Source organism: Patella vulgata, chromosome 2, assembly GCF_932274485.2.
Source record: "Patella vulgata chromosome 2, xgPatVulg1.2, whole genome shotgun sequence".
Taxonomy (NCBI): Eukaryota; Metazoa; Mollusca; class Gastropoda; family Patellidae; genus Patella; species Patella vulgata.
The window spans coordinates 44191153-44218399 of NC_065880.2; the positions used below are offsets into that span (position 1 = coordinate 44191153).

At 31.4% G+C, this 27247-nt stretch overlaps 2 protein-coding genes across 2 annotated transcripts; one reads left to right on the plus strand and one right to left on the minus strand.

Moving 5' to 3' along the window:
• Positions 1-808: 808 nt before the first annotated feature.
• LOC126810486 (AP-5 complex subunit zeta-1) lies at positions 809-14122 on the minus strand. Its single transcript, XM_050535576.2, has 19 exons — positions 14025-14122; positions 12447-12584; positions 11950-12145; positions 11328-11374; positions 11012-11109; positions 9796-9963; positions 8633-8821; positions 8185-8222; positions 7455-7617; positions 6966-7144; positions 6010-6093; positions 5096-5301; positions 4604-4690; positions 3877-3999; positions 3325-3457; positions 2681-2866; positions 2018-2169; positions 1783-1830; positions 809-1322 (listed from the first exon to the last, which is right to left on the minus strand). The coding sequence occupies exons 1-19, from the start codon at positions 14063-14065 to the stop codon at positions 1250-1252; spliced, it is 2349 nt and encodes a 782-aa protein (XP_050391533.1). The 5' UTR covers positions 14066-14122; the 3' UTR covers positions 809-1249.
• A 50-nt stretch (positions 14123-14172) lies between these two features.
• Positions 14173-26798, plus strand: LOC126810488 (dynein intermediate chain 3, ciliary). The gene is made up of 15 exons (XM_050535578.2): positions 14173-14265; positions 14946-15171; positions 15498-15659; positions 16045-16163; positions 16329-16471; positions 16927-17040; positions 18180-18436; positions 18996-19175; positions 19430-19473; positions 19698-19833; positions 20268-20414; positions 20790-20888; positions 25626-25769; positions 26147-26194; positions 26364-26798. The coding sequence occupies exons 2-14, from the start codon at positions 14989-14991 to the stop codon at positions 26186-26188; spliced, it is 1770 nt and encodes a 589-aa protein (XP_050391535.1). The 5' UTR covers positions 14173-14265; positions 14946-14988; the 3' UTR covers positions 26189-26194; positions 26364-26798.
• The last annotated feature ends 449 nt before the right edge of the window (positions 26799-27247 follow it).

Genomic DNA, 27247 nt, shown 5'->3' on the forward strand with positions numbered 1-27247 from the left:
TTGACTCAATGACAGACCGTATGATACAGCGCGCACATGCTAACCATTCAGCCATCTACCCCAACCCCCCCCCCCCCTCTAAATGCCCTACAGCTGCTCTATGAGAATGGGAATAGCAACAACTATAACATATAAAAGTCATTTAAAAGTATATCAGAGGAATTAAAAAAAAAAAAGGCTAAAACAAGTTAAGAGCAAAGTAAACTTATAATCAGTTAAAAGCTTTAATAGTAGGTGTTGGTCTATGGAACGTAGTAATGTGAGGGTTTGTAAATATCATGGAGATAGACTGTTGAACCTGGACAATGTAAAAATAAATACTGTAAGTGAGACAGAGAACCTTAAACCACGTGCTAACCATTCGGCCATCCGACCCCCCTGTTTATAAGAACATTCTGGGTTTGTTCCACTAGTTCTAAAGAGGAACCCTACTAAAATTTGAAACTTAGTAAACATTCTACAGGTCAAAGCTTCTGAGATTTTTTCAAACTTGCTGGGAACCCTAACATTTATTATTCACATATCAGTTCTGTGTGGGGAGGTATTGCACAATTTGCACCTGTCACTTAAACCTTGTAGGGTTTTTTGGTTTTTTTTTTTGAGAATGTTGAACTTCAACAGTCTGTCTTGGAACACAATACCAATACTGATAACTCTGCTTCTAATTGATGAAGAATGTTCAAACTTGGTAATACCATTACTTCAATATCATGACTATCATAAATGATCATTTTGTGCTTAGGTTAAGCAGAGTGATATGCAATTTGTTTGCTAGATTCTATATATAAAATGATAAATGTGCAACAAATTAATGAGTCAACTATTTATTTTGGGATTTAAGAGGTGACATCAGCTTTACTGTTGGCTTGCTTCGTAAAGGATTACGCCAACAGAAAATAATTATAATCTTTGGATAAAGTCTGCAAAATCAAAAAAAGAGTTCTGATTTACATAATCAAAACCCCAGAAAAGAGTCTTTACATTTTGATTTTGAAGCCATGTTTCAGGAGAGGGATTCTTCAGGCCAGTTGTTTTCCTACTGTTTTGCACACTGATAAGCTATTAACTAAATTTGACCAATTCCACAGACTTTGATCATCTTCTGGTTGTGACTTTCTGTCATTTAAATAAGATGAATACCATAATGAAAATAAAAGTAAGCTATCATTCAGATTTTATAAATAAATTATTGCACTATATATATATTGAAAACTGGTTAACTTAACACATAGAAAGTCATAATTATTTGTCAACCATCTGTGACTAGATATCGGTGTGTAGATCGAAGTATAATAGGTAAACAAGTATTATCTCTATGCCATCTGAAATATAAATATAACATATATCAAATACAAGACAGTATTAGATAAATTACTACTGATAAAGAGATAACATTAAGATCATGTTCTGTGCATATCCATGGTTCTTCACGAGTTGATGATTGTATATGTAACTTAAAATATGAACTGAAATATGTTTCAGTCTTGTTATTTTTTATTGGGGTGGGGGCATACATGTATAACCCTTAGTGGATTTGATTCATTGATAAAGACTTACTGATTGTGATAAAATAACAAATTTGACAAGGTCAGAAGTAGCCTCATAGACATGCCCACAAATGGGATATACTTAACAATTCTTGCTTGTGAGTTAGGTAATTAGAATGTGTTCATGTGAGAGTGATGAAATGTCATAGTTTATCAAATGTTTACAAATCCATTGGAAGGAGGGAAAAGTCTCGAACTTTAAAATATTTAAGTATGTTAGGTTTTCTGTACTTACCTTCCAGTTTCTATTTCTGATGAAGGATTGAGAATCATGGATGCAAAACTGCAAAAAAAAAAGACAGCGAATTCAAAACAGTACTATTTCATAACATAGCTCAAGTTGGTTTCAACATTTAAGATCAAATTTTACTGGATGCTGCAGAATCACAAAAAACACATGATTACTTATTATTATTATCCATATCCATTTAGAATATTCTGTCTTGTAATTAGCTTATTAAACAACTTACTTTGGTAATTTAAGAATATTAATAAGTTCCTGACATCTAGTAACTAATATTTCACCACCTTCAGGATCTTCTGTATTATCAATATGTTGCTTAGCAACCTTTGTTAAACATAAAATAGCTCTTGGAATCAAATCCTGACAGCGTGTTGCTAGCTACAAATAAAAAAAAGTTAACAAGTTTTTGATAGTGTATAGTAGTACACAATAGTAGGTTAACAGTGCTTGTTAAAAGCAATGGTTACAAGTTACATGCCTTATTAACCCATTGTCCATTGCTAGATCAGACACCAATTGAGTGACTGTTTTCATTGGTCTACTAAGTAACCTTGCTGACTAATCAAAATAATTGATACATCCTCTGGTATTTTTACTTCATAACTCTATTAATGCTTACATCAATCAAATGGTCATTAATTAAGTTTTTCAGTTAACTACTGTTCGTGCCACAACAGCAGACTCTAGATGCTTGCACCAAGTCATAAAAGCATACACAGTGCTAATTACCCAATTCAAATAAACAACTGGACTCTGGATGAAATAACTAATCAGAGACACATTTTAAGTGTAGCAATGATAATGAGCATATAATGTTGTAACCGGGGGGATGACGAAAATGAAAAAAATCCATAAATAATTTAAATAGGTTTAAAGGATCTTTTCTTACCTTTGCTAATGCAGAAATAAGACAGGATAGAGTTTTAGGTGTGATATCAGAAGTGTTATTAGATGCTACTAATATTCCTGATGTCTCATATGTCACTGCTTCTAACAAACCATAATATTTAGCTATTAGATCAGCCGTACATAATTCACTATGTTGTACTGAACAAAACTCTCCTACACACCACACCTACAGAAAATATTATGAATATTCCTTGAATATTATTATACCTTGTCACGATATACAGAAGGCTGTCACTATAACATTGTTGGGAACCTTGTATCTCGTCTAATTGGGGACTTAATGTCTGCTATAACTCTTTTAGTAAATTCGACCAATGCACAGGTGTCTTGGCTGTTGGAGAAAACAGATTGAGAAGTTGTCTCCATCTCCAAGACACAAGCGCTCACACCAGAGATCGAAACCACAACAGCAAGCCAGAGGAGACTGGTGTGACACTCTAAGCAATCCCAACCCCCCTACCCCCCTGTTGAGAACCAAGCTGGTTCCCTTTTTATAGTGAAATGCTTAAACTTCATTATATTTAAGAGGATGTATTAATTTACACTTTATTTATAATGTCTAAATTCTAAGAACAGTATTTTGTCATAAAAAATAATTCAAATGTAATTCAATAATTTATATACCAAGTTCGCATAGAAATTTTCTCTGTTGACTATATTACTTGTACTAACAAGAAAATCTGATATTTCTCCATACTGACTGGTTATAATACATTTATATTTCTTCATTATCTTCACTAGATTGTCTGATATAATTCTGAAACATAAGATGATGAAATGAAATGGGGTTTAATGTCCTACTTTTCTGCAGCGACTTGGTTAATGAAGACTGGCATACGTCATACACTGATACAACGTACTATGATGGACAATGTGTACATGACAAGCTGTACACATGACCTTGGTTTATCATCCCATCCAAATAACTAGACATGGTCCTTGTCAGACTGAAAATTTCCATAGCTATAAATAGTAATGGGTATTGTTTAAAAGGCAAATGTTTCTCTTCCTAGAACATCGGATATCCCTACTTATTTACTTTACATGGGAAGTTAATATAGTTTATCAACAATTTTAAGTTTTGTTTTATTGATTTCTGAAACTCAGAATATACTAAGATGTTTTGAACACCTAGTAGAATTTCAACAAAAATCAAATTTATTATCATCTAAATACCTTTTCACATCTTTTACAAATTCTGTAATTGGATAAAGAAGATCTGATCTCTCTAATAAAACAGGTAGTAATTGTATAGCAAACTCCTGACCACCATTTTCTAATATTTCTTCAAACCAAACTCTACAAAAATAACAAAGATATAAATTAAAGATACATTATGGGAGATAAGATAAAGAGATGGCAGTTCTCGCTATAATAGTTAAAAACTAGATAGTGTAAAGGTAATTTGCTGAAAATTTCCGTCAAATTGATCCACTATGAGCCGAGAAAGAAGCGGGTGAAATTTTTGCATAGTCTCGGTCATCATTACTAAAATCATTAATATAAACAGTATAGTCTCGATTATCCACTTTTTTTGATTTAATTATCACTGGCCGTTAGCGGCATATAGGAATCTAATCCAGTCAACATCGAAGGCTAGCCTTGACATCGAGAGTTTATTATGGTCTGGATAAGTTAATTAATGTCTAATTGATAATTTAGATAACATTTCAGGCCTAAAGAAAGACTTGTAATAAGCAGATTTTGCTCTTGCATAATGCATGTTTAATAAAAGAACTCACTAGCAAAACTCTAAATGTTTTCTTTGACTATCTGTAGAAAACTGTTAATATAGAAGAGCTTTCTGTGGCAAAAAAGAATGTGAAAATGCGAAGAGGAGGACAAATTTTATTTCTGTGTTAAAAATAAAAATGTAAATTTGCGTATGTATAAAACGATATACCTCAATAAAACAGGAACTGTTTGTGATGTAACTAAAACTCTAGCACTATTTTTCATATCATCCAAAACTGAGTGTAATGACTTCAATCTAAGATATAATAACAATGTGAATTGTAAAACTATGAAATAAATTATACTTTTCCAGGACCATCTGATGTACTCTGCCTTTTTACTTTGATTACCATTGGGGTGGTTGTCTGTCAAATAAGGATTATGTTCTGAGTGAAAGGCAGAGATCTCGACCTAATCTGAGGGAAGTCGAAGGTAATGTTTCATTGAAAATTGGATGGTGTAAAATTTATCATTTGACAGTATTCTGATTCGGTTTTCAAAATATTGGAGGTTAGAGGTGAAAACTGTTGTTTCTTAAAAATAATGCAGGATTTTAGTGGCTATTTTTCGACAGTAATGTATAAAGAGGGGCTAAGAGGGTCTTCGAAAGAGAACAACATAATTTGAAGAATTTTTGGAGAAATTTCTACACCCAACATACCTGTTAATAGTATCACCATGACCACCTTCAATTCTAGTTATAAAGATAAAGAGAGGTCTATATAATGCCATCTGATAAGCTTCTATAGAAGTACTAGGTGTATTAGTACTAGTAGATACACTGGTATTAGATAAAGAATCTGGTGACTTTTCTTTTACTTCTAACGCTGCTGTCATGCACGGTAGATCCAGTAATGTATGAAATATCTGATAAAATAAACACATATAATTTAATTAATTAAGGGATAATTGATTAATAGTTATAACTATATTTGTGTGGTTTAACTCTACTAAAGGTACAACAACACAAACTCTAGGTAATTTTGGACAAACATGGTTCAATTTTATTTCAATAATTCGCTTGCACGTAGGGGTCTTTAGAAGTGGGAAGAAACTGGAGGGCCCAGAGAAAACCCACAAGGTTAGACAGGCGACCCTTACTCCTTGACACGTACAAGCAGGGAATCAAAAACCACTCCACTTGACTCAATGAAAGACCTTATGATGTAAACATCAGGGTATGACTAGACCTTCATCAAAAATATGTATGGATGTATGTATGAAAAAGATTACAGAATTATTATTACTACTATATTTGTCTAAGAGAGATACAGATGGCAGTGTGAAATCAATATAATCCAAATCAAACTCCATATTGTCATAACTAAGGTTGGAATTGATTGATCTGAATAATTTTCAGACCAAAATATATTTCTAATAAACATGCTTTTGAATGTGTATGGTTTTAAACTCAATATTCAGACTTTATTTTGACATGTTGGCTCTTTAAAAACACACATGTACACACTTTATGGAATCGGTTGATACATGTATATCATCAAATCATCAAACAGTTTAGGAATAAGACAGATTTATTCTTCATCAATCAAGCATCAATTATAAGAATTTATTTACCTCTAATGATGTGCTTGGGGTCATTAAAGCTGGTAATATATCGACGAATTCACAGAGAAATGTTCTCGGATGCCAGGCTAGAATCTGAAAATATAATATAGAATCAGTTTGACATATTTATATTTTAACTCGATCTTCTATAAAAAAACCCATTACAACTTTTATTCAAGTTTCATATTAATACCACAGATAATTTGAGTCATGAATCAATTTCCAAGCAACTTTCGTTATTTAGGTGGAATCGAAAAATAATATTTCCTCAACAGTCATGATCCAAAATACGAATCCTTTGATGAAACACATAATAAAACTATCACTTAAGGTATATTTGTAGACAACAAGAAGATGTTTTAAGTCTAGATATTTCAAAATCCCAAAGATTCTTCTCGATACACACTGAGATACAAACCCAAACTATGTAGTTTGGTGCCTTGATTGCTCAAATACCAAGACACCATCATTTTAAATAATACATAAATACATAGGTCAACACAGATGCCATTCTAAATGACTAATATATTACCGGTAATATGACTGAAATGAGTAGATGAGTGTAACAAAACAACTGATTTATCATGTAATTTGAAATTATAATTATTTTCTCTAGTCATTTTTTTATAAACAATATTTTTTATTCGGGGGCCTGTTTCACGAAATTTTAACTAAAATAAAATTCAAATTTTAGTAATTTGATTGGATAATATTAGATTGATTTTAGTGCTTAGCCAATCAAAATTGAAGTATCTACTAAAATTTGGATTTTATCTTTAGTTAAGATTTTGAGAAACAGAGTCCAGATCTGTATATGAATAGGGATTGGGGAACAGGCATATCCTCTAATCATGAGAAATATCATACTGTCAGATAAATATCATTTTTCTGTTGAAAAGATGGTCTAATCATGTTCAATGGACCATATAAATACAATCTCTTTAGATAGTACTGTTTAGTTTTACCTTAAATATATTAGGGAAGAATGTTGATAATACAGATGTTTTATAACATAATGTTTCTAGATTGTTACGTATAAAACAGATTAAATCAAACATTAAACCCTGATCTCCATAGTTGTTCATCAATATATCAGTAAATACATTGTTATAAGTTTCTTGAGGATCATGGACTACAGCACCACCTATAATTAAACAAATACACATATGTTGTTTAGTCAACTTTCTTTATTTTTTGGGGTGATATATAAGATATTATACAATAATAAATTTGGAAACAAAACTCAAGATAAAGTCTTTCAATTGAATCCCATGAAAAAACCTTTAATTTTACAAAGTGGGATAACTGAAATGTTGGTGAAGTTTTTAATCAAAAGTAACCAATCAGAGTCTGAAATTACACTAAATGATCAACTTTATTGCTTAGCAGACATTCCACAATTTGACTTTGTCATTATGGTATTTATTTTTTCATAAACTCAGTACTGAACTTACTATGATTTAAGAAGAACTGTAATATTTGTATAATAACGGGGAAATATGTAGTATCTTGATATATACGACTATATAAACGTTTTATTTCCTGATGTACTCGAGGTATATGACCACCATCTATTGTACAGATTAAATCTAATATACAAACAGCTTCATATAAACACTGAAATATAAACAAATATACATACAAGAATATACCAGCCAATAACACCAGTTTCAAACATGATTGATATACAATCGTGACGTTAGATTAATGTTGTATCAACATAATTCTGACCACTTTCCAAACCCCATTCCACAGCATTTATGACATAGATAGGCATATTTAATGGAAAGAATGTTAAGTACTGTATATATAAGAATTTAGTTTTCCATTTTCGAGGTATATTGGGTTACATACCTCACCCGACAAACACACTGCATAACCCATTTTTACATGAGATACTGAGATTTATGGCCCAGTATACCAGGAAAACTCAAAAGTCAGTTTTCAACAGATTTATAACCTTATATTAAGCATCAATTTCAAAGAATAGCCACGTAAATTTGCTTCAATTAAATGTACCATTTGGACTTGATTTTCAATGGTTATGTTTTTACTCTGTGCCATTCGTACATTTTTTGTGAATTAATAAGAAAATTTCAACTTTTAAAAAATTGAATATAGGCATAATTTTCATGCAGAACATATCTGAAATTACATGAAGCCGATAAGAAGCAATTTACTTACTGCTGTTTGAAGATCACTATCAGATCCTACTTTTACTTCTGCAAATAAAAAAATCAAATATAACTTATACAAGCTCTCCAACTTCTGAATTTGGTCTGACAGATAGTTTCACCTCGATTCTGTTTACTATTTTTACTGTTTAACACCCCACCCCCAATTGCTATTTGTGTTCCCCATCCCAATAATGCCATTGTCAGTGTGAAAAAATGAATTATCTAAATTACATCAAAAATATGGATAAAAGACATGATAGATAAGGACATACATGTATGCCTAGTACATGAATTTTAAATGATAACAAAATAACTAAAATATCTACTAATTGATGGGATAAATAATCCACCCACAATACCCCAACCAGTGACCAGTCTGCGATGTAATCATAGTTTGGGTTTTAGACAGATTAACAGGGTACTTTTTCACAAAACCTAAACAAAAATCAACTTACTTCTTTCACACTGATCTAAAAGTCTGAAACAATAATCAACCGTTTTACTGGCCAGATTACCAAATACTTTATTATAGATGTGTGTTTGATCATCTGTTAATGTCTGATGTTGATGACAATGATATAACCATTTATATAACATAGAAAAACTATAAATATTCATTAACTGATCTTCTGTATAATACTGCCCTGAAATATAAATAATTTCATTTTGATAAACTTTTGTCTGTATCACATGTTAATCTAAGGTAATTTATTTTACAAAATTCTAATGTCTTGTTTAGGACACAGTTCTTACTGAAATTTTTTATATCCTTTGTGACATGATTTAAATATATCATTCAAATGCTTGCTGTATCATACTGTTATCCAATTATTATGAAAAAACAGATATTCAAAGCTATAAAGTGTGATTTAATAGAATGAAACTAAGATTAACAAACAGACTTCCAATAACTATTACAAAATGAAAATTTAATCATAAAAGAATTGGCAAAAAACTGAATGAATATAACGCATCTGATTAATTCAATTCAACAACTTACGAGTATGTTAGTATATAAATAAAAGTCATTTAGCTTCCTTAGCTCACAGATTCAAGATTGAACTTACAACTAAGTACTTACAGATCTACATCTTCAATAGAAGGCTTGATCTCACTTTAACTAAACTACGTAAATCTTATCAAGGCCTTCATGTAATACCCTGCATATTTCGGCACTAATTTCGATTGGGTACAAGCCCAGCTTGTGAACCTATCAGATTTCTCGATCGTCGCGAATACCAAGTCTCGTGCTTTCAAAATAAAAATGTCTACCTGTGATAATCGAGTTGCAATGTTCAAGGTTCATTCAAAGTCTAGATTTCCGTGGAGGTCGTGATGTCACAACCTCTGATTGGACGCTAACGCTCATGTGTCTGTAAATAACATAGCTATAAGTTTGGGAATTGTGAAGTAAACAAGCAACGTCCAGATGTTGTAAAACTCACAGTCGTTGCTTCAGGAACATGACAGATCTAATGCTTACCAGTTTTCCACTCTCCTCCATTTATTCATAAATACAACATTTTTTTTTACGGAATTTAGATAAACAGCTTAAACAGAAGTAGAAATAGACAAGATAGATTTCTTGTCTTGTAATAAAATCTATAGATATACAGACCTATATTTAACAATGTAAAGAAATTTTGACTAGGTGTACCATCTACTTCATTAACAACATTAGTCTGATCTTTACGGAATGGATTTATTGTATATGGATTAGCTGCTTGTTGTACACTAGCATTTAATAACCATTGTGATATCTGTTCACTTGTAGTCTGGATATAATCTGCAAGCAAGTTTTTAAAATTTTTAGAACTGATAACTAGAAATTCTTTTAATATACAGGGAGTGCCAAAAAAATGTTAACCATTCTGGGAAGAGGTGCATGCATTGAGCAGACTATTAGTATCCAACAGAATCTTTGTTGAAGAAAGTATTCACATTTAAAAAAGTAGTGTACAATCAGAATGGGTAACATTTTTTTGACCCACCCTGTAGAATGGAATGGTTTAATCTCTTGTTAACACAATACTTCTGTCATTTTCAGACAAAGATGTTACCTGTTCAATGCAAGGAAGGAGAATTTTGCCTGGACAGCAGGGTCTCTGCCTATTCTTCCTTGATTTACAACTGCCAATGCGTATATAGGTGGGCCTTGGTTTTCTATCCATCCAAATGACTAGGTAACCTTTTCCTGTCAGCCTCATGGATGCTTACCCTCACAAGTGACCCCTCTAGGATTCTAGCCTGGGATATTCCTGTTGTGAATCTAGTGCCCTGATCGCTCAACTATCACTTTTAATATAGAACACTCTTTTATTAAAGATATTTGAAGGTTTGACATGATGTGTGCATTGATTGTAACCATCGTACTGGTTGTTTGAAACTTAGCCGCCTCACTTCTCAATTTTTAATTTAAATCATTAAATGGCCAAATCTTTCTAATCTACTTAATATCGGATACACCCAAAGGCATCAAGAAGTGATTATGGTTTTGTAATGTTAACAATTAATTTCTAACTAATAGTTTATGTAACAATTAATGCCTAAAGAAAGACATGCAATAGGCAGATTTAGCTTTTGCATAATGTATGTTTAAATACTGTTGTTTTACAAGAAATATATTCATTGTTTGATAAAGAATAGAGAATAAGTTTCCTGTATTGTAATTCCATGTGTTATGTATAGTTTCAGTTCAATTACTAAATATAGTTGAAACATTTTACAAATTTATATGACTTGATGTATAATGAGTGCAACACTGAATTATTTGTAAGAATGAAGCTGTTGTGCCTGACATGGATATAAAAATAACATGATGACCGAATATTTACCTGTATTAAGTGAACTGGAATGAAGAATAGATACTGCTACTAGAAACACAAAACCTTGTCTCTGACTCTCAAAATCATAACTTTGTGAACCAAGCCACCTATAACAATTTAAATAAATAAAAAAAGATTCATCATAATTATAAGGAAAATATTACAATTGTTTAAAATTCAGCAGGTTTTTTTTTTCCTTTGAATAATGATTTGAATAAATTTCGGACCAAAATGTTTTTTTTAAATAAAAGTATGTTTCATTGTGAAACTATGATGATCTTAATTTTCTAAGCTTGGGGCTTTAAACAATAAATAATATAGATACCTAATAGCAGATGACAATACAGGTTTAATACATCCAAATCTTTTACCCTATAATACACAATGATAGTCTATACCAAATAGAAATATCAATTAATTTTTCACAGCTTAACACATGCTAAATAGAGCTTATATAATTACTGTTTATCACTAGCAACCGCATTGGTTCAATGACTAAGATGCTGACTTGCTAACCAAGATCGGGTTTGCTCCCGGTGTCGGATGAAAAAGTTCCTCAGGATTTTTCGGCATGTTCTCGACTTGTTTCCTCAGATATGCAGGATAGACCGCCTGACAAGGAACAGTGTCTAGCTATTTGGATGGGATGAAAAACTGAGGTCTCATGTACTCATTGGTGCATATGTATGAGAACCCATTGGAATTCAGAATACGAGATTGTCTAGTGTTACTGTCTAGGGACAAAATTTCCCCCATTGCACACTGTATATGGCATACGCCCGTCTTTATTAGAACAAAAGTACGACGTTAAACCCCATTACATTTTTTTCTGTCTAGAGTATTCCTTAAAATTGTGTCCTGTGTATTCCCAGTTTAATTACTAAATGCAATTGAAATTATTTACTTTACAGTTCTTTTAAATTACATAAACATCTATGCTCATTAACCTGGGCTATATAAAGGGGTATTAAGTTTTTGGTTCCTGAACTACCAGCCTCAGGTTGTAATAACTCAGATACATCTTCTGCTTCCAGTGGCATAACCTCTTTGACAATTCGCTGACACAACAGACAATGTTTGGTGGTTTTTTCTGACATGGATCCAACGGAAGTGATTAAATTAGCCAATAGCTTTTTGGATATTCTACAATGAAAATACAAACACAGGCGAAATTCTACAAAATGATAGAGATATAAAGGAGAAAATTAATTCCATCAATTTATTTTCATTTTATCAAAATCACTGAGCTTGATTTGAATGGTGACAGCATGGACCTTGTATTATAAGGTCCATGGTGATAGGAATCCTGCACAAATTACAGTATTGTAGAAGTTCTGCTATGGAAGCAGTATTTTCCAAGTTTAGATAGTATTATCATGAGCTTATAAAACAACTAGCTTTATCTCAATAAAATTAAATACAATTCAACAATAAAATTCCTTACCCTGTAGGATGTTCTGAAGATTGTAAAATGAAAAATAACTGACGTAAAAGATTTGTGCATTCTGTTGATTTATCAGGAACATCAAATGTCTCTAATATATTGTTACATAGCTTTTCAATATCTTCATCAGATGCTTTCCTGAAAATAAAACATGAGCATAAGTATGTTTTGAAATTTGAAAGCTATTTAGCACTAACAGGACATTAGTGAGTAAGACATTGGCTTGCTAACCTGGAGGTCCCGTGTTTGATCCTTGAGTTCGCCAAGAAAGTCCATCAGTATTTTCTTACATGGTTCCTCCGTGTCAGTGGTACAGGACAGAGGGCCTGGTAAAGGACAACGTATAATCGTTTGGATGGGACGAAAAACCGAGTTCCTGTGTACACATTGGCATGCATGTAAAAGATCCCTTGGCAGTTGGAATTTGATGTAAGAGTAGGCCGTAGCGATGCAGTTCGGGCAAAGTTTTCCCCATAGCACACTGTATGGTGTACGCCGTACGACCGTCTCCATTAGCCCAGTCAGAGCAGAACAGTAGGACGTTTTAAAACCCCATTTAATTTCATTTCATATTAACTTTTTTAATGCACTCAATGTCACAATTAAAGCAGTTCTTCAGGGTATATTTTGTTTTTGTTAATTCTGAGCTTCTTATTGCTCTTAGTAATGTGTATCCTACTTCTGTGGAAATAAGAGAGATAAATGGGGTTTAACATTCACTCAAAATAACTAGATTATTTTGTTTTGGGACTAATTAACATATTGTCATATATCTTTATTTTAAAAATTAGTCCTTAGCAGTGGTCTGAAAGTGGCAATCTTGGAGAAAACCCATGATGTTAGAGAGGCATAGTATCGAAACAGACAATATGACATAAACGACAGGAGTTAGACTAGACCACTCTGCCCCTGAAACCCCCTTCTCCTGTAAAACTTATATTATAATATGAAGCTTTGAGAAACCCTTGATTGAGGTAGTGCTATTTGCATGTATAGTTAGTGATAATTTCCCACTATACTTGTATCAGGACACACATGTACATTTAAGTTATAATCTATAGTTGTCGCATGTATCACATCGTACACACATATAATATGTAATGGATGGAGGGAATTGTTAAATTAATTTTTTTTTTTATGTAGCATAAAGCAAAATTTGACAGTACACAAATCAGCTGTTTTTATTCTCCATTTCTGGGTTCAATTTTCCACTGTATCATAGTGAATGTGCATAATGTATAGAATTTCAATTTGTGATTAGGCCCTATATTATATATACACTATAGATCTGTCTTCATTAGCCCAGTCGGAGCCGAAGAGTAGAACATTAAAACCCATTTCATTTTAATTTAGAACTATGACTGAATACCGAATTATTTTCCAAACGTTTGAGTTACATGTATTCAACCCAACGATTTAATGTGCTCACAATACATTCACTACATGTGTCAGTTACGGCCACGCCCACCTTTCCAGCATCGCATAACTTTTATTTCAAAGTTTATTTATCAATCAATAAATCGACAAAAAAAAATTGTCTGTTCTGGACTATAGGCTATATGGTATTTATCTAATAACCTGGCTTTTTGTAACAAGTTATCAACCGCTTGTAGGGCCATAACAACGAATAATGCAGAAGTCTTGTATTTTCAACTTTTCTGTTTACAAGTTTCTGTTCCACTTCCGTTATCAGAGGAAGTACATAATACACATGCGTAAAGCTATGTTGCTAAGGGTAACCGGGGAAGCTTGTTATCTATGAAGTTGTGGAGGTGCAAAATCAACTAACTTACATTATTTGCGGCAAAATAACAGAAATGTAAGTAACTGTTGTTTATCAAACATCGAAACAAGTTTGTCGTGAAAGTGCTCTAGCTGTGTTTTATGTCCTCGGGTTTATGAAAACTCTAGAGCAGGTTGAGGTATGACTGCCTTCAATTCAATCAAGAAAGTGGTGGGCAACAAACAGAAAAAAATGTCACTGTCTTGTTGACATGACATGCGACTTTATTTTATGACTTGATGGCCTAAAATGTTGGATATTTATTTTCATTTGCTTGGACAAGGCCAAATCTACATCAACTCTAAACCAAAGAATTGCAGCATTCAAAACAGAGTTAATAATATTGAAGGTTTGCACAGGTGTTGTGAACAGATTCTGTCGACTTGTCTTAAGCACTTAAGGCTAATTCAATTTGAATAACTTGGATGTTGTCCTTGACTTCCTTACTATGCTCAGTGAAAGACAAGGCTAGGCGATTTGCAACCCTGTCTTATTCTTGAAAATCAGTTCCAAATTTATTTTCAACATAGCCATGATTAGGTCCAAACGGCCCTGCCCCTGCAGTGAAAAAGTACAGTATATTTCTCTTGTCTGTCAGTTACTGCTAACCCACTTTGTCCAAAGTATCCAGTTGTTTCTCACAGATATCTAGATAGTTTTGCATCTAAATTTCTAAAACTAAATAATAATTAACGACACATTTTTTGTATTTTCAGATATAGACCTTTAAATTAGAAATATTTGAACTTAACTGTCACAATGGAGATTGTCTACGTTTATACCAAAAAAAGAAATGAATTTGGACGTCAGTGTAATTTTTCTGACCGACCGGCAGAATTACATGTTGATATTGTTCCTGATGCAACATTGGCACAAGATTTTGTTGAAAGAAATCCTGTTGATACAGCAACACAATGTGTACAAGAAATGTCAGAACATGAGGTAATACTACTTATATATTTTTTGTTTACTCATCCAGCTTTTTAGACTTACAGTAATACAGAACCATGATGTAAGGTAGGCCTTATCAATGTCACTGTATACCACTCTTATGTTTGTGAGCATTTTAAAGATTATCTGAAGACAGTCTTGGTTTCAATTGATGTAAATAAATGTTATTCATCTATTAAACATCAAAATCACACCTTTTGTTGAAGGACATCAACAATTTATTAATGGTACAGGCCTAATGTCAGTCATCATATATATTGCTGTGTAAAAAAGTAATCAATGAATTAAAATTAATCTTTTAAAAAATTATATTTCAGGTTAACACCGAAAGATTTGAAACTAGTTCTCGAGGTATAAATCACACAGAAGGTGGGTGGCCTAAAGATGTCAATGCACATGAAGTAGAACAAGTCACAAGATACAGAAAGAAAGTAGAAAAAGATGAAATGTATATTGCCACAATTCAACAACTTGGTAGTGTAAGTTTGAATTATGGAAATGATATAATCTAGATTTGTAAGATGCAAATTACTACAGTATCAGTTATGTATATACAGTAGCCTACTATTATTTCCCCTTACTGGTGTGTTGGGTCAGAAAACCTGTCATTAAATCAAAGGGTGCGGTTTTGATCCCAAGTTTGTGTGTGACAAGGAGTAGGGTCTTCTTTCCAACCTTATGGATTTTCTCAGCGTTCTCCGGGTTTCATCACACTTCTAAAGACGCCTACCCGCTTGTGGATTATTGAGATAAAATTTAACCACATATAAGTCTCAAAATGACAGTTTACGTTGCAGTGACGTTAAATCCCATTTCTTTCTCTTTTATTTGTTATCATATGTTAATATTTTTCTTATATTCTAGGTTATGGAACATTGCATCAAACAAAATAATGCTATAGATATTTATGAAGAATATTTTGAAGATGTAGATGTTGATCACGTTGATGAAACACCATCAGCTAAAACAATTAATGTCTTCAGGTAAATTACTTCCACCAACACCTATTTGACTATCTGGTTGTACATGTACCTGAATTTCTCAATTCACTTCTGTAAATTGTAGACAGATCATTTACATTAATAACTGATATGAAAATCTGATGTCTTTAGTTTCACACATCCATATTTTATCTTTTATTTTTCTAGAGATCCTAACAGCATTAAACGTACTGCTACTCATATATCCTGGTTCCCTGATGGTCCACGAAAATTAGCCGTAGCTTATTGTAATTTAGAATTCCAGGGTTCTTCACCAGACACAAGTATGGACTCCTATATCTGGGATGTTGGTAGGTTTTATTTTGTTAATTTAAGAAGCAAAACTATTGGTTAGAAAAATTGTAAAATCTTAATTAGAATAAAGGGTATTATAAAGTCTCTGAGTGACATTTTAGGGCTTTTGAATCCCTTGCAAACTACAGTAATATCAGTCCCAAAAAATCCATTCAGTATTTACAAAGATATGATAAATTGTCAACATTTGGCATCCTCTGCAAATGATAAAAATTAATTGGAAATGGTCAGAACAAATCACACCATCTTATCTATAAATTTCACTAAAATCTTTTGATGGGCCTCTTTTTAATCCACTGGAATCCAAACTTGGAGATAAACTAGTACTGTTGATATTTTGATTTTATTTTCTTAATTGACTGTCAATGAACCCCAAAAAAGCTATATTTTATCATTGCAATTTGTTTGTTTACTTTAGAAAATAATATAATCCATAATTTTTTTTCTTCAGAAAATCCCAACAAACCTGAAATGACATTAAAACCTGTTTCACCATTAGTTTGTTTAGAATATAACCCTAAAGATTCACATATTCTACTAGGTGGTTGTTACAATGGACAAATTGGTATGTATTGTCATTGGAGCAAAATCTTTTATAATTATTTATTTGTACAGGAAACATAAGATTATTACATGGTTTTGGTATTAATTTATTAACACTAACCCAGACTGTCAACCCCTCATAGCTGCAATGCAGTAGGGTAGTGTAAAAAATGCAGTAGGCATCCATCATGATTTGGCAGTAGATTTCTAAAAGTGTGTAAATTCACACTTCCACCTAGGACTACCAGAAGAAAATATAATTCTTGGTTGTGTTGTATTTGATGCTGTATGCATGAAAATGAAAATGTTGGCCATGGCTACCGTAAACAGTTCGCTATTTGTTTATTTTATTTAGTACGCGGGGGGTTGGATGGCCGAATGGTTAGCACGTGCTTGCTGTATCATACGGCCTGTCATTGAGTCAACTGGCGTGGTTTCGAATCCCCGGTTGTACATGACAAGGAGTAGGGTCGCCTGTCCAACCTCGTGGGTTTTCTCCGGGTCCTCCGGTTTCCTCCCACTGCTAAAGACCCCTACGCGCAAGCGAATTATTGAAATAAAATTAAACCATGTGTTAGTCCCGAAATTACCTAGTTTGTGTCGAGTGGACGTTAAACCCCATTTCTCTCTCTCTCTCTCTTATTCAGTACGCATTTTAAGAGTATTGGAACACATATTAATAATTATATCACTTCACTAACTCGTAAATGGGATGAAAACTATTTTGATTACAAATCTATTAGCCAAATTACACCTTACAATAAGCCTAAATAGATACTGATAACCAAAAGTCACCACCCTTTTTTGTTTACATGCAAATTACGTCTCTTAGTTCCATAGATTTAGCCAAAAAAACTCTTTGTTTGAAAATGCGGTAGAAAACCATTACTTGAGAAATGTGAGGCACATCACATGGTAGAGTTGTCTTAGAACATACTATATTATGGTCATCTACAAACTTGTGGAATTTTAGAAACATCTGCATTTCTTAAATACATTTGAAAACTCTAGTTCTTAAATTGGTGGGCTACCAAAATACAGTTTGTTTACAGTAATTAAGATTTTTTAAATTAATATGGATATTGAGCAATTAATAATGACACATTAATTCTGACTTGCATAGCCTTATTGCCACTTTACCAATTCTTTCTTTGTGTACAGCGTACTGGGATACAAGAAAAGGATCACAACCTGTAGAAATGACACCTATAGAACAGAGTCACAGAGATCCAGCTTATAAAGCAATCTGGATACAGTCCAAGACAGGTTCTGAATGTTTCTCCACATCTACTGATGGTCAAGTGCTATGGTGGGATATCCGTAAACTAGGAGAACCAACAGAAAAATTATATCTAGACAAAAAACAAGATTTTAGCAAGGCTCAGGGTGCTTATAGTTTAGAATATGAACCAACAATTGTAAGTTTTCTTCTACTGATGCATACAATAATTTTATAGCTTATGTAATTTTTATTGTACAGGTAATATAATGTAACATGCATCATTTTTAAGATATTTTCTCATAGTTATTGGAAAATTAGATTTCTTGAATGTGAAGGTTTAAAATTTTTCTGATAACCTATCTGTTGATTCCATAAGTCACCAAAAATAATGGTTCGTAACAACACAAAAATTTAACATACAAGTTACAAAATTTTGACATGTAATATTGTCGGTGGGGAATCGAAAGGTTATATCAGGGTTTTGCAAAATTGTCCAGGAGAGCCAAAATTCTCATGGAGGTTAAGCATCAAACGTCATATCAAAATTTTGTGTGTAAAATGACATATTTCTAAAGATTATTTCAAATATTCCTGTAAAAAATGTATATGTAGCCATTTAAACAGTATCCGCACATATTAGGCTAAACCATCTATACAGCAAAGACATATCCTGTGAAAAAAATCATCGATATTATTATGCTTGTGCTTATCAAGATAAAATACTTCTTTAATTCATTGTAAATTTACTTTTTCAGCCAACAAAATTTATGGTAGGGACAGAACAAGGAACAGTTATGTCATGTAACAGAAAAGCAAAAACACCATTAGAAAAAATTGTAGCATTATATTCCGGTCACATTGGTCCAGTTTATTCCTTACAGAGAAATACACACTTCCCTAAAAACTTCCTATCAGTTGGTGATTGGACGGCAAGAGTAAGTTTATCCCATATTTATTTTAATGAAGCCTTAAGAATCAATTAAGCCAGACTCGTATTTAAAAATATGTACAACTTGTTTTTGTAAGGAACCATTAAATTTTATTCCCCCCAGTTTAAATCTAGTTCTATTCTTTACTTCATATCCACCAATTAAAAATGATTTCTTCTATAATGGAATTAATTTCTGTCAATCAAATAATGTTTTTTTAAAAAAAAAAAGGTATCAATTTTTATTCATCAATTTTATAGATCTGGTCAGAAGATATAAGGGAATCCTCTATAATGTGGACAAAGTAAGTAGAGTATATTATCTTACAAAAATTTAATCCTACTTTTCAAATATAAATTTTTACATAAATCTTTGAAATTTTTTACTTCCATGTCATGATCATAATTCAGAGGTAACTCTACTACAAAAATTTCTTAAAAGATTATAGGTGTATACATTACACTGCTAGTGGTAGTCACACCAAAAAATTGTTCCTGTTTATATATTTGAAAATATTTCTTATTTCAGACAATACTCATCATATTTAACTGATGGATGTTGGAGTCCAATCAGACCATCTGTATTCTTTATAACAAAAATGGACGGTACATTAGATGTGTGGGACATTATCTTAAAACAGAATGATCCTACACTTAGTTTACAGGTATGATTTATAAAATATTATTGATAAAACTGTGACAAGGTTTCCACTAATTATATTTGATAAAAGCTACATTGACCTAGTATTCCACCCACGGTTTTTCATGTGGTTGATAAAGTTAAAGGCAAAATATTACGAACCAATCAGCAAGTATTAACATTTAATCCATACAAATGCTTTAAAGGTTTTATTGTAAAGGAAAAAATGGTCCAAAAATTATTAAAATGGAATAAACATAAGATAAAGGATAACAATAGAAAGTTACCATACCTTCTATTGATTTCATGATGTTGTCTCTTATTTCTATCCATGATGTCACCTAACCCAGGTGATTTGATTACAATAAGGATAATGTCTGTTAACATTCTGGATTAGAAAATACTGATTAGAAATTTTTTTTTGTGTAATGTATTTATTAACCTTTCCCTGATATTTAGGTTTGTGATGTTCCCCTACACAGTTTAAGAGTACAAGAGCAAGGTCGGTTAGTTGCGTGCGGTTCACAAGATGGTACAACAACATTATTAGAATTATCAGAAGGCCTTTACACGTTACAGAGAAACGAGAAGAATTTAGTAACAGCTGTAAGTCAATCATAAAAGTTTTTTTTCTGCAGACCTTTGGTTCCAAAGATTAATGTTTGTGCCCAAATTGTCTCAAGACATGGCTTCATGCAATGGTATTACATGATAAACAGTAGGGTTGTCTGGCTATAACCTCTTGGGTTTTCGTGGTTATCCAGGTTACTAATAGGCACTAATATTGTAGTTCAGGTGCTCTATAAATTACAACTGCAAAATAGCCAAAATGAATATTGAGACTGGATGTAAAATTATATTTCTCCTCGAATCAGATTCCAGTAGAATTGAAAAAGGGAAAAAAATGGATTGTATAATAAATTATATTACACATCCGAGCACAGGGAGAGATCAATAAAACTATTTTGACTTTCTTTTTAGATGTTTGAAAGAGAAACAAGAAGAGAGAAGATATTAGAAGGACGACATAGAGAAATGAAACTGAAAGAAAGAACAAAAAGTTCACAAGAGAAAGACAGGGTAACATAGATTATTTATAATTTTAACTTTTCTGCTTCATATATGTCCCATAAATCTGTACACACCTCTGTAAAACTAATCAGACATTGACTCGTCCTCCATAGGAAACAGAACAAGGTTTATTTAAAGACTCAACCAGATCCCAGTGTTGTAAAGACTAAAAAAAGGAAAAAAAAAAAAGAAATGAAATTCAATGTGTAATTTAATCTGATTGATTATTTCGGTTTATGAAACAAAAAAAATATAGAAATTTGAAAATTGATTGTTTAATGCATAGATCAAATGTTTAATGCTGTTTGTACAGTTACATTATTCGTGACAAGATGGGAATCAAACAACAGACTTTTGTGCAAGTTTTATAAAATGTTTTTTTAATTTTTTTCCAGAGTATAGTGTTAGGAATTGTTTATATAGCTAACACATCGACTTGTTTTTATCATTATTAAGGAGAAATGTCTAAATTGATTTTCAGAAATTCTATATCATGGAAGTTTTTATCCTGACCCTGAGAATATTAATTTATTATTCTGTATTGTTTTCAAACTATAGTATAATAACAATTGTTTTCTAGTTAAACCCAGCATTGGATGGTGTTGTACCAGTGGTAAGTGCGGTACACAATCGCATGTTGGCATGACATGTCACTAATGATGATAAAATATTCATAATGTTTTCTATAACTTTGGAACTGAACCAGAATTATATGTGATTAATTGGTATATCGATTTATTAGATCATGTAAATTGATACATGCAACTTGAATTTCTGAAAAATATTTAATTTTTAATACTGAAAAATTGTAGTTTTTAAGTAATTAGGATTGAGTGATATATTATGCAATATTTTCTTGGAAGGAATCATTAAACTGAAATGTTATATAATTGAGATAAATGTCACATAGTGAGTTATTAGAACAAAGTGTAATAAATAGAGTTGTTAGTTATTTAGGTTGTAAATCACATAAGCAAAAGTACATTGGAGTCGAACATTATCGTGGGAGTTTATCTCCCTGGGGCCTGTTTCACGAAACTTTAACGAAGATAAAATCCAAATTTTAGTAATTTGATTGGATAATATTAGTTTGATTTTAGTGCTTAGCAAATCAAAATTGAAGTATCTACTAAAATTTAGATTTTATTTTTAGTTAAGATTTCAAGAAACAGGGCCCTGATTTATCAACGGATATATTAGTTATGTACCGGTAGGTAAAACTAAGAACACATAGACTAATATTGTACTAGATCTAGTGCATGGTCAGAATTGTTAGTTAAGAGAAACAGATTTTGGAATTTCAGGAGAATAAAGAGTGTGGACAAATGATAGGAAATTTACTAAGATTAGAATTTCAAAGAATATTTCAGTTTAAAACACAATACATACTGTTAAATTTATAGTCTTTATATTTAATTTAGAAATTGGGATAATATTGAAAATTGTCATAGTCTTTGAAAAAAATGTCTGGCCTATCTAAAGTAAACAAAACACATCAAAAATTGACTGGCTGAAAAAAATTTAAACTGAAGGCCTGGATATAGACTACAGCCACATAAGTCTCTTTATACTTACCAGCTATATTTATGGATAAATATTTCCATCTTTTCAAAGCAAATTCCAGTACCGGATAAAAAGGTGGTAAACCAGAAAATATTTAGTCACATTTAGGGAATGGCATGCCACTGTATAGTTCAAAGCATGTTTATGAATTTGTCTTATTGTAAATATTCTTTTACAATTCATCATTTACACTTTGAGAATACTTTACATTGTTGGTGGGGTTGGGTGGCCAAATGATGTAATGCTTGCATTTTAGATCATAAGATCTGTCATCGAGTCAACTGACGTGGTTTAGATTTCAGCTTGTGCGTGACAAGGAGTTCTGTCGTCTGTCCAACCTCATGGGTTTTCTCCGGTATCAAATTTTTGAAATTAGTTTGTGTCGAGTGGACGTTAAACTCCATTTCTCTCTCTTTCTCTCACTTTACATTGTTTACATTATAAACATTGCTTTTTGTACAAATTTTATACCACAAACATTGGGTGTAAAACACTAAATAATTCTTTGCACCAGCTTCACAAGCAACAGAGTTTTTGCTTTAAACATCAGTATTGAACTTATTAGAGATGTTGATATTATGAATTATATTATCAAAAAAAAAAAAAAGTTTGAAATTAATGTTGTGTGAGCTACTCATAATATCAAGCCATAACTGTGAAATTTCCAGCAAAATGTTAGATATGGTATTCTTCTTCTCTTGAAGTAAAGAACAGAGTGTAAAATCATTTATATAGATGCCGTTTCTGTTTACTTTTGTTTAATTTAGTTAGTTATGGCTCTATATTATCAGACCCTCAGAAATGTATTGAAATTTTTAAAAAAACGAGAACTTCAGTAATATTGAAGTTTTATTATCATGTGCATGTATATCATCTGTTGTTGGATGAATATATAATCGCACATCAACAAGCAGGCTTTATTATCAATACATGCATTTTCAGTGATAAGATATTTAAAATAAATAGTTTTTTCAAGCCTAAATTTGATAAAATAATTGATGAGTAACACAGAGAAAAGCATATTGTCCTCAGAATTAGTAATATATTTGATTGTTTACATGGTATTTTGGAACTTTTAACATAGAAGTTTTTTTTTTTGGTATTTGATTGTAAGACATGTTGAACTCGTACATTAATCATTGATTTACTATTAATATTTATTAATTCACAGAGGAAAAAGAAGAAGAAGAAACCGGTAAGGCATGTGTAATCTGGATAGGTGCATGCTACTAGTGGAAATTAAAACTGAAATTTTGGATGGATACAATAACCCATTGTTGAATAAGGAATCATAGGATATTCTTTTGTTATGCTACTGATAAATGTTTTCAAATGATAGGTATATTAAACCCACAGCAAAATATATTGGAATATATACCAGAGATCAGGGCTCCTCCTTCAGTTATATTTTTCAGTTTTGACTGGCTGAATTATTGAACAAGCAAATGTTCATTTTATTTTGTAAATTTTAAAAAACATACTAGGTAGGCCTTTGATACAAATATCATTTTTTAATAGTCATTTATTAAATATTTAAAAACATTGTGTACAGAAAAAACCTGGAATTCAAGCAAGTGCAGCGGTAAGAGAGACAATAATAATAGCATGTTGGTATTAATGATCAGTTCAATGTTCAGCAGTAACCAGTATCAATCGATTCACAAACTATTACAATATCATTGTTAGTTTTCAACTTTCTAAAGCATGAAATGTTAGACATTAAAACTGTTTCACCCCTTGTCTGCAATATATGTTCCAAGTGTAGTATTATAGAAATCTAAAAGATTGCATAGAATCAGAGAATTATTTTTAGCTATTATGGTTTTGTAAGTAACAATTCAAATTACAGAAATCACTTTTAGAGAAGAATTTAACCTTGAAATAGGTAGTTTAATTTTTCTGTGGAAGTTTAAATAATGAGCTTAAACATGTATGATGTTTCGTCCAAAAAAAGTCAAATTTGATTTTGAAATAAAATAATCTGCATGTAGTATAAAGTCTTGAGATGGTGGCAGCAGTATGTCTACAATAGAAGTAGTACATCTATGTCATAAATAATCTGTTTTCTTAATTCATAGTTTGTACAGGTTTCATTGTGTAGCTGCATGTCCTCCGTATTTGAAAAAGAGCAGAAATGCTTTTGAAATTTGATAAACTGAACATAATTTATTTCAGATAAAAAATGTACCGGTTACTAAGAATGATTTTCTTTTTGTTTTCGATTCTTTATTAAAGACATATCTTGCAAATTGTAATTTGCCATTTCTCTAGTGTTGTTGGATTTTGAAATAATATAAGATTTTTTTATTTTCAATGATAACATTAATAAATTTTCATTTTAAACTATAATATTTTGTTGACTGCTATAATGTAGGAATTGGAATATCCATTGAAAAAAGTGGTAGAGGTGAGAACAAAATGTTCATTATCTGCACATTGATGTCTAGCTTTCTGATCATCACAATCTACCACATCTTATGAATGGAAGGACATAATATAGCCCCATTGGAGCTGATGTTCTATAAAACTCCATTTCATTTCATTCACATATAAATTTGATTTATTCTTGCTTTTGTTTGAAGTTGCCATATGAGCATTTTAATAATTATTTTACTTTTTTAAAGAAATAAGATTAATTTGATAAGCTGTTTTATTATTAACACATTCATGTATGCATGGTTGAGATATGCTTCACTTTTATTCAGTTTCTTGGATTAAGTTGAATAATATAACTTAAGATTAATAACACTTAGTATAATATCTTTTCTCTATTTTTTCCTTTGTCAAGACATTTTAGCTTTATCTTGGTTTCTAAGACCGTAGTCAAGAAAATTTAAACTAAAATATTTTATGGATGCAGCCTTTCATTGGTTCAGGGTTAAAACCCAACTGCAAATCTTATCTCTTAGACAATGGAAAGGCAGAATTCTTAAAATATTTTTGTTTGAATTTTATTGAATAAGGCCCCCTAATTAGCACTAGTTGGTTTACATGACTCCTTGATATTCATTTTTTTTTTCAGAAACCCCCCAGATAAACTAAGGAAGTTTTTGTATTTAATATTTTATTATAGGCAAATAAGAATTCATTTATCTAGGGAAAGAATACACGAAAGGAATTTATTTAAACTTTGAGAGAGTAATTATTATATACATGTATAATTTTCTATATCTTTAATTACAGGAAGAAGAAGTAAAGGAAGAAGATGAAGAAACAGAAGAAGAACTTATTGCTAAAGCTAAGAAAGAGTTTGATAGTATCATTGCAGCTGAAAAGAAAAAATCACAAGGTTTACAAGACAGTCAAGAAAAATTTGACCAGGGCAAGGTAATATAATTATTTACACCTAAAAATTGGATTTATTATTAATAGAGGTACATTGGTTTGGGAACAGAAATTACACATTACAGAAATGTTGTATAATTACTTAGGTCTACATTATTTTAAGAATATATAACTTCTTTGATAGATATAACGTAATTGGAAAAAATTGACACCAGGCTCTGTGGATACACATTTAAACTATGCATAGTTATAATTTTAGTAATTATTATTGTTAGACATAATTACTACATTCTGAGATCATCTTCTGTTTGTTAAAATAAAAGAAATATCAATTATGGAGCTGGAATAACACAGAACATTTTGTTATCAGTATATGCTAATAGTCATTTTTTTCAAGTTTTATTTTAAAACTTTTTCAGACTTCACCTATTCAAGAAGAAGATCAAGAAAAATCAAACTGACATCCGGTAAGCAACATCCTGCAGTATTAATCATTGGTGTAAGCTAGTCTAATAAATTACACTATTATTGTCGTATAAAAGACTAATCTAGGGATGCATGAATTTGAAATTTTTTACAAATAGATGCTATTTATTCTCTTAAAAATTTATGGCATATTTTTATTTTATTTTGCAGGAATCTGATAATAAGAAAGCTTAAATGTGCCAGAAAATAATCATTGTTCAACATTAATCATCCTAATTTGCCATCATTGTAAATATGGTCTTTAAAACAAGACATAGATATCTGTGATATTCAACTGGTTCACAAATTATTTTATTTCTAACTCTGTTGATAATTTTATTATGTAAAATAAATGAGATTGGGTGGGCAATGAATGCTAATTAAAGTAACTTACGATTTTAAAAAATTCTGAGAATTGTATTTGTTAAATTTCGAAAAATCAAAATAACTATCTCGAAAGGGGAGGAAACTCAAAGGGAAATAACTATGATTGAATTATTGTTATATATTATTATATTATTTATTTGTTACCGATTTTTACCTCCTTTATGTGTTAACATTATAATTCAGTACAATACAATTAAAACTTTCATCAACCATTTATAATTTTTGGTTTCTGAAATCAAGTTCAAGCATTCAAGACTACTTGAGCAACCCTATTCAATTTTTCCATCAGTTGATTTTAACATATTTATTCATTGTGGGTAAAATGCATAGATCCCATGAAATTGCCAAGACAAATAAAAGTTAACATCAGCGATAATGGAGTAAACAACATAGGTCTTGTCCCATGTTAAGAATTGTCTCCTTTGACACATCTCAATTTTGGCTCTCCGATCCACCATATATAGCATTTTATTGTGGAATGGAAATTTACTAATTTACAAGGAATAACCAAAAGAAGTCTGATTTATAAGACTTTTAGTACAGAACGCAAAGCATGAAAATATACTCTTCAAATAAAAGTAGGGATATTGAAATGCAAATACCTATATATGCAGGTTGTCATATGATAAACAGTCATGGACACTTGGCATGCTTTGAGAGTATGTTCA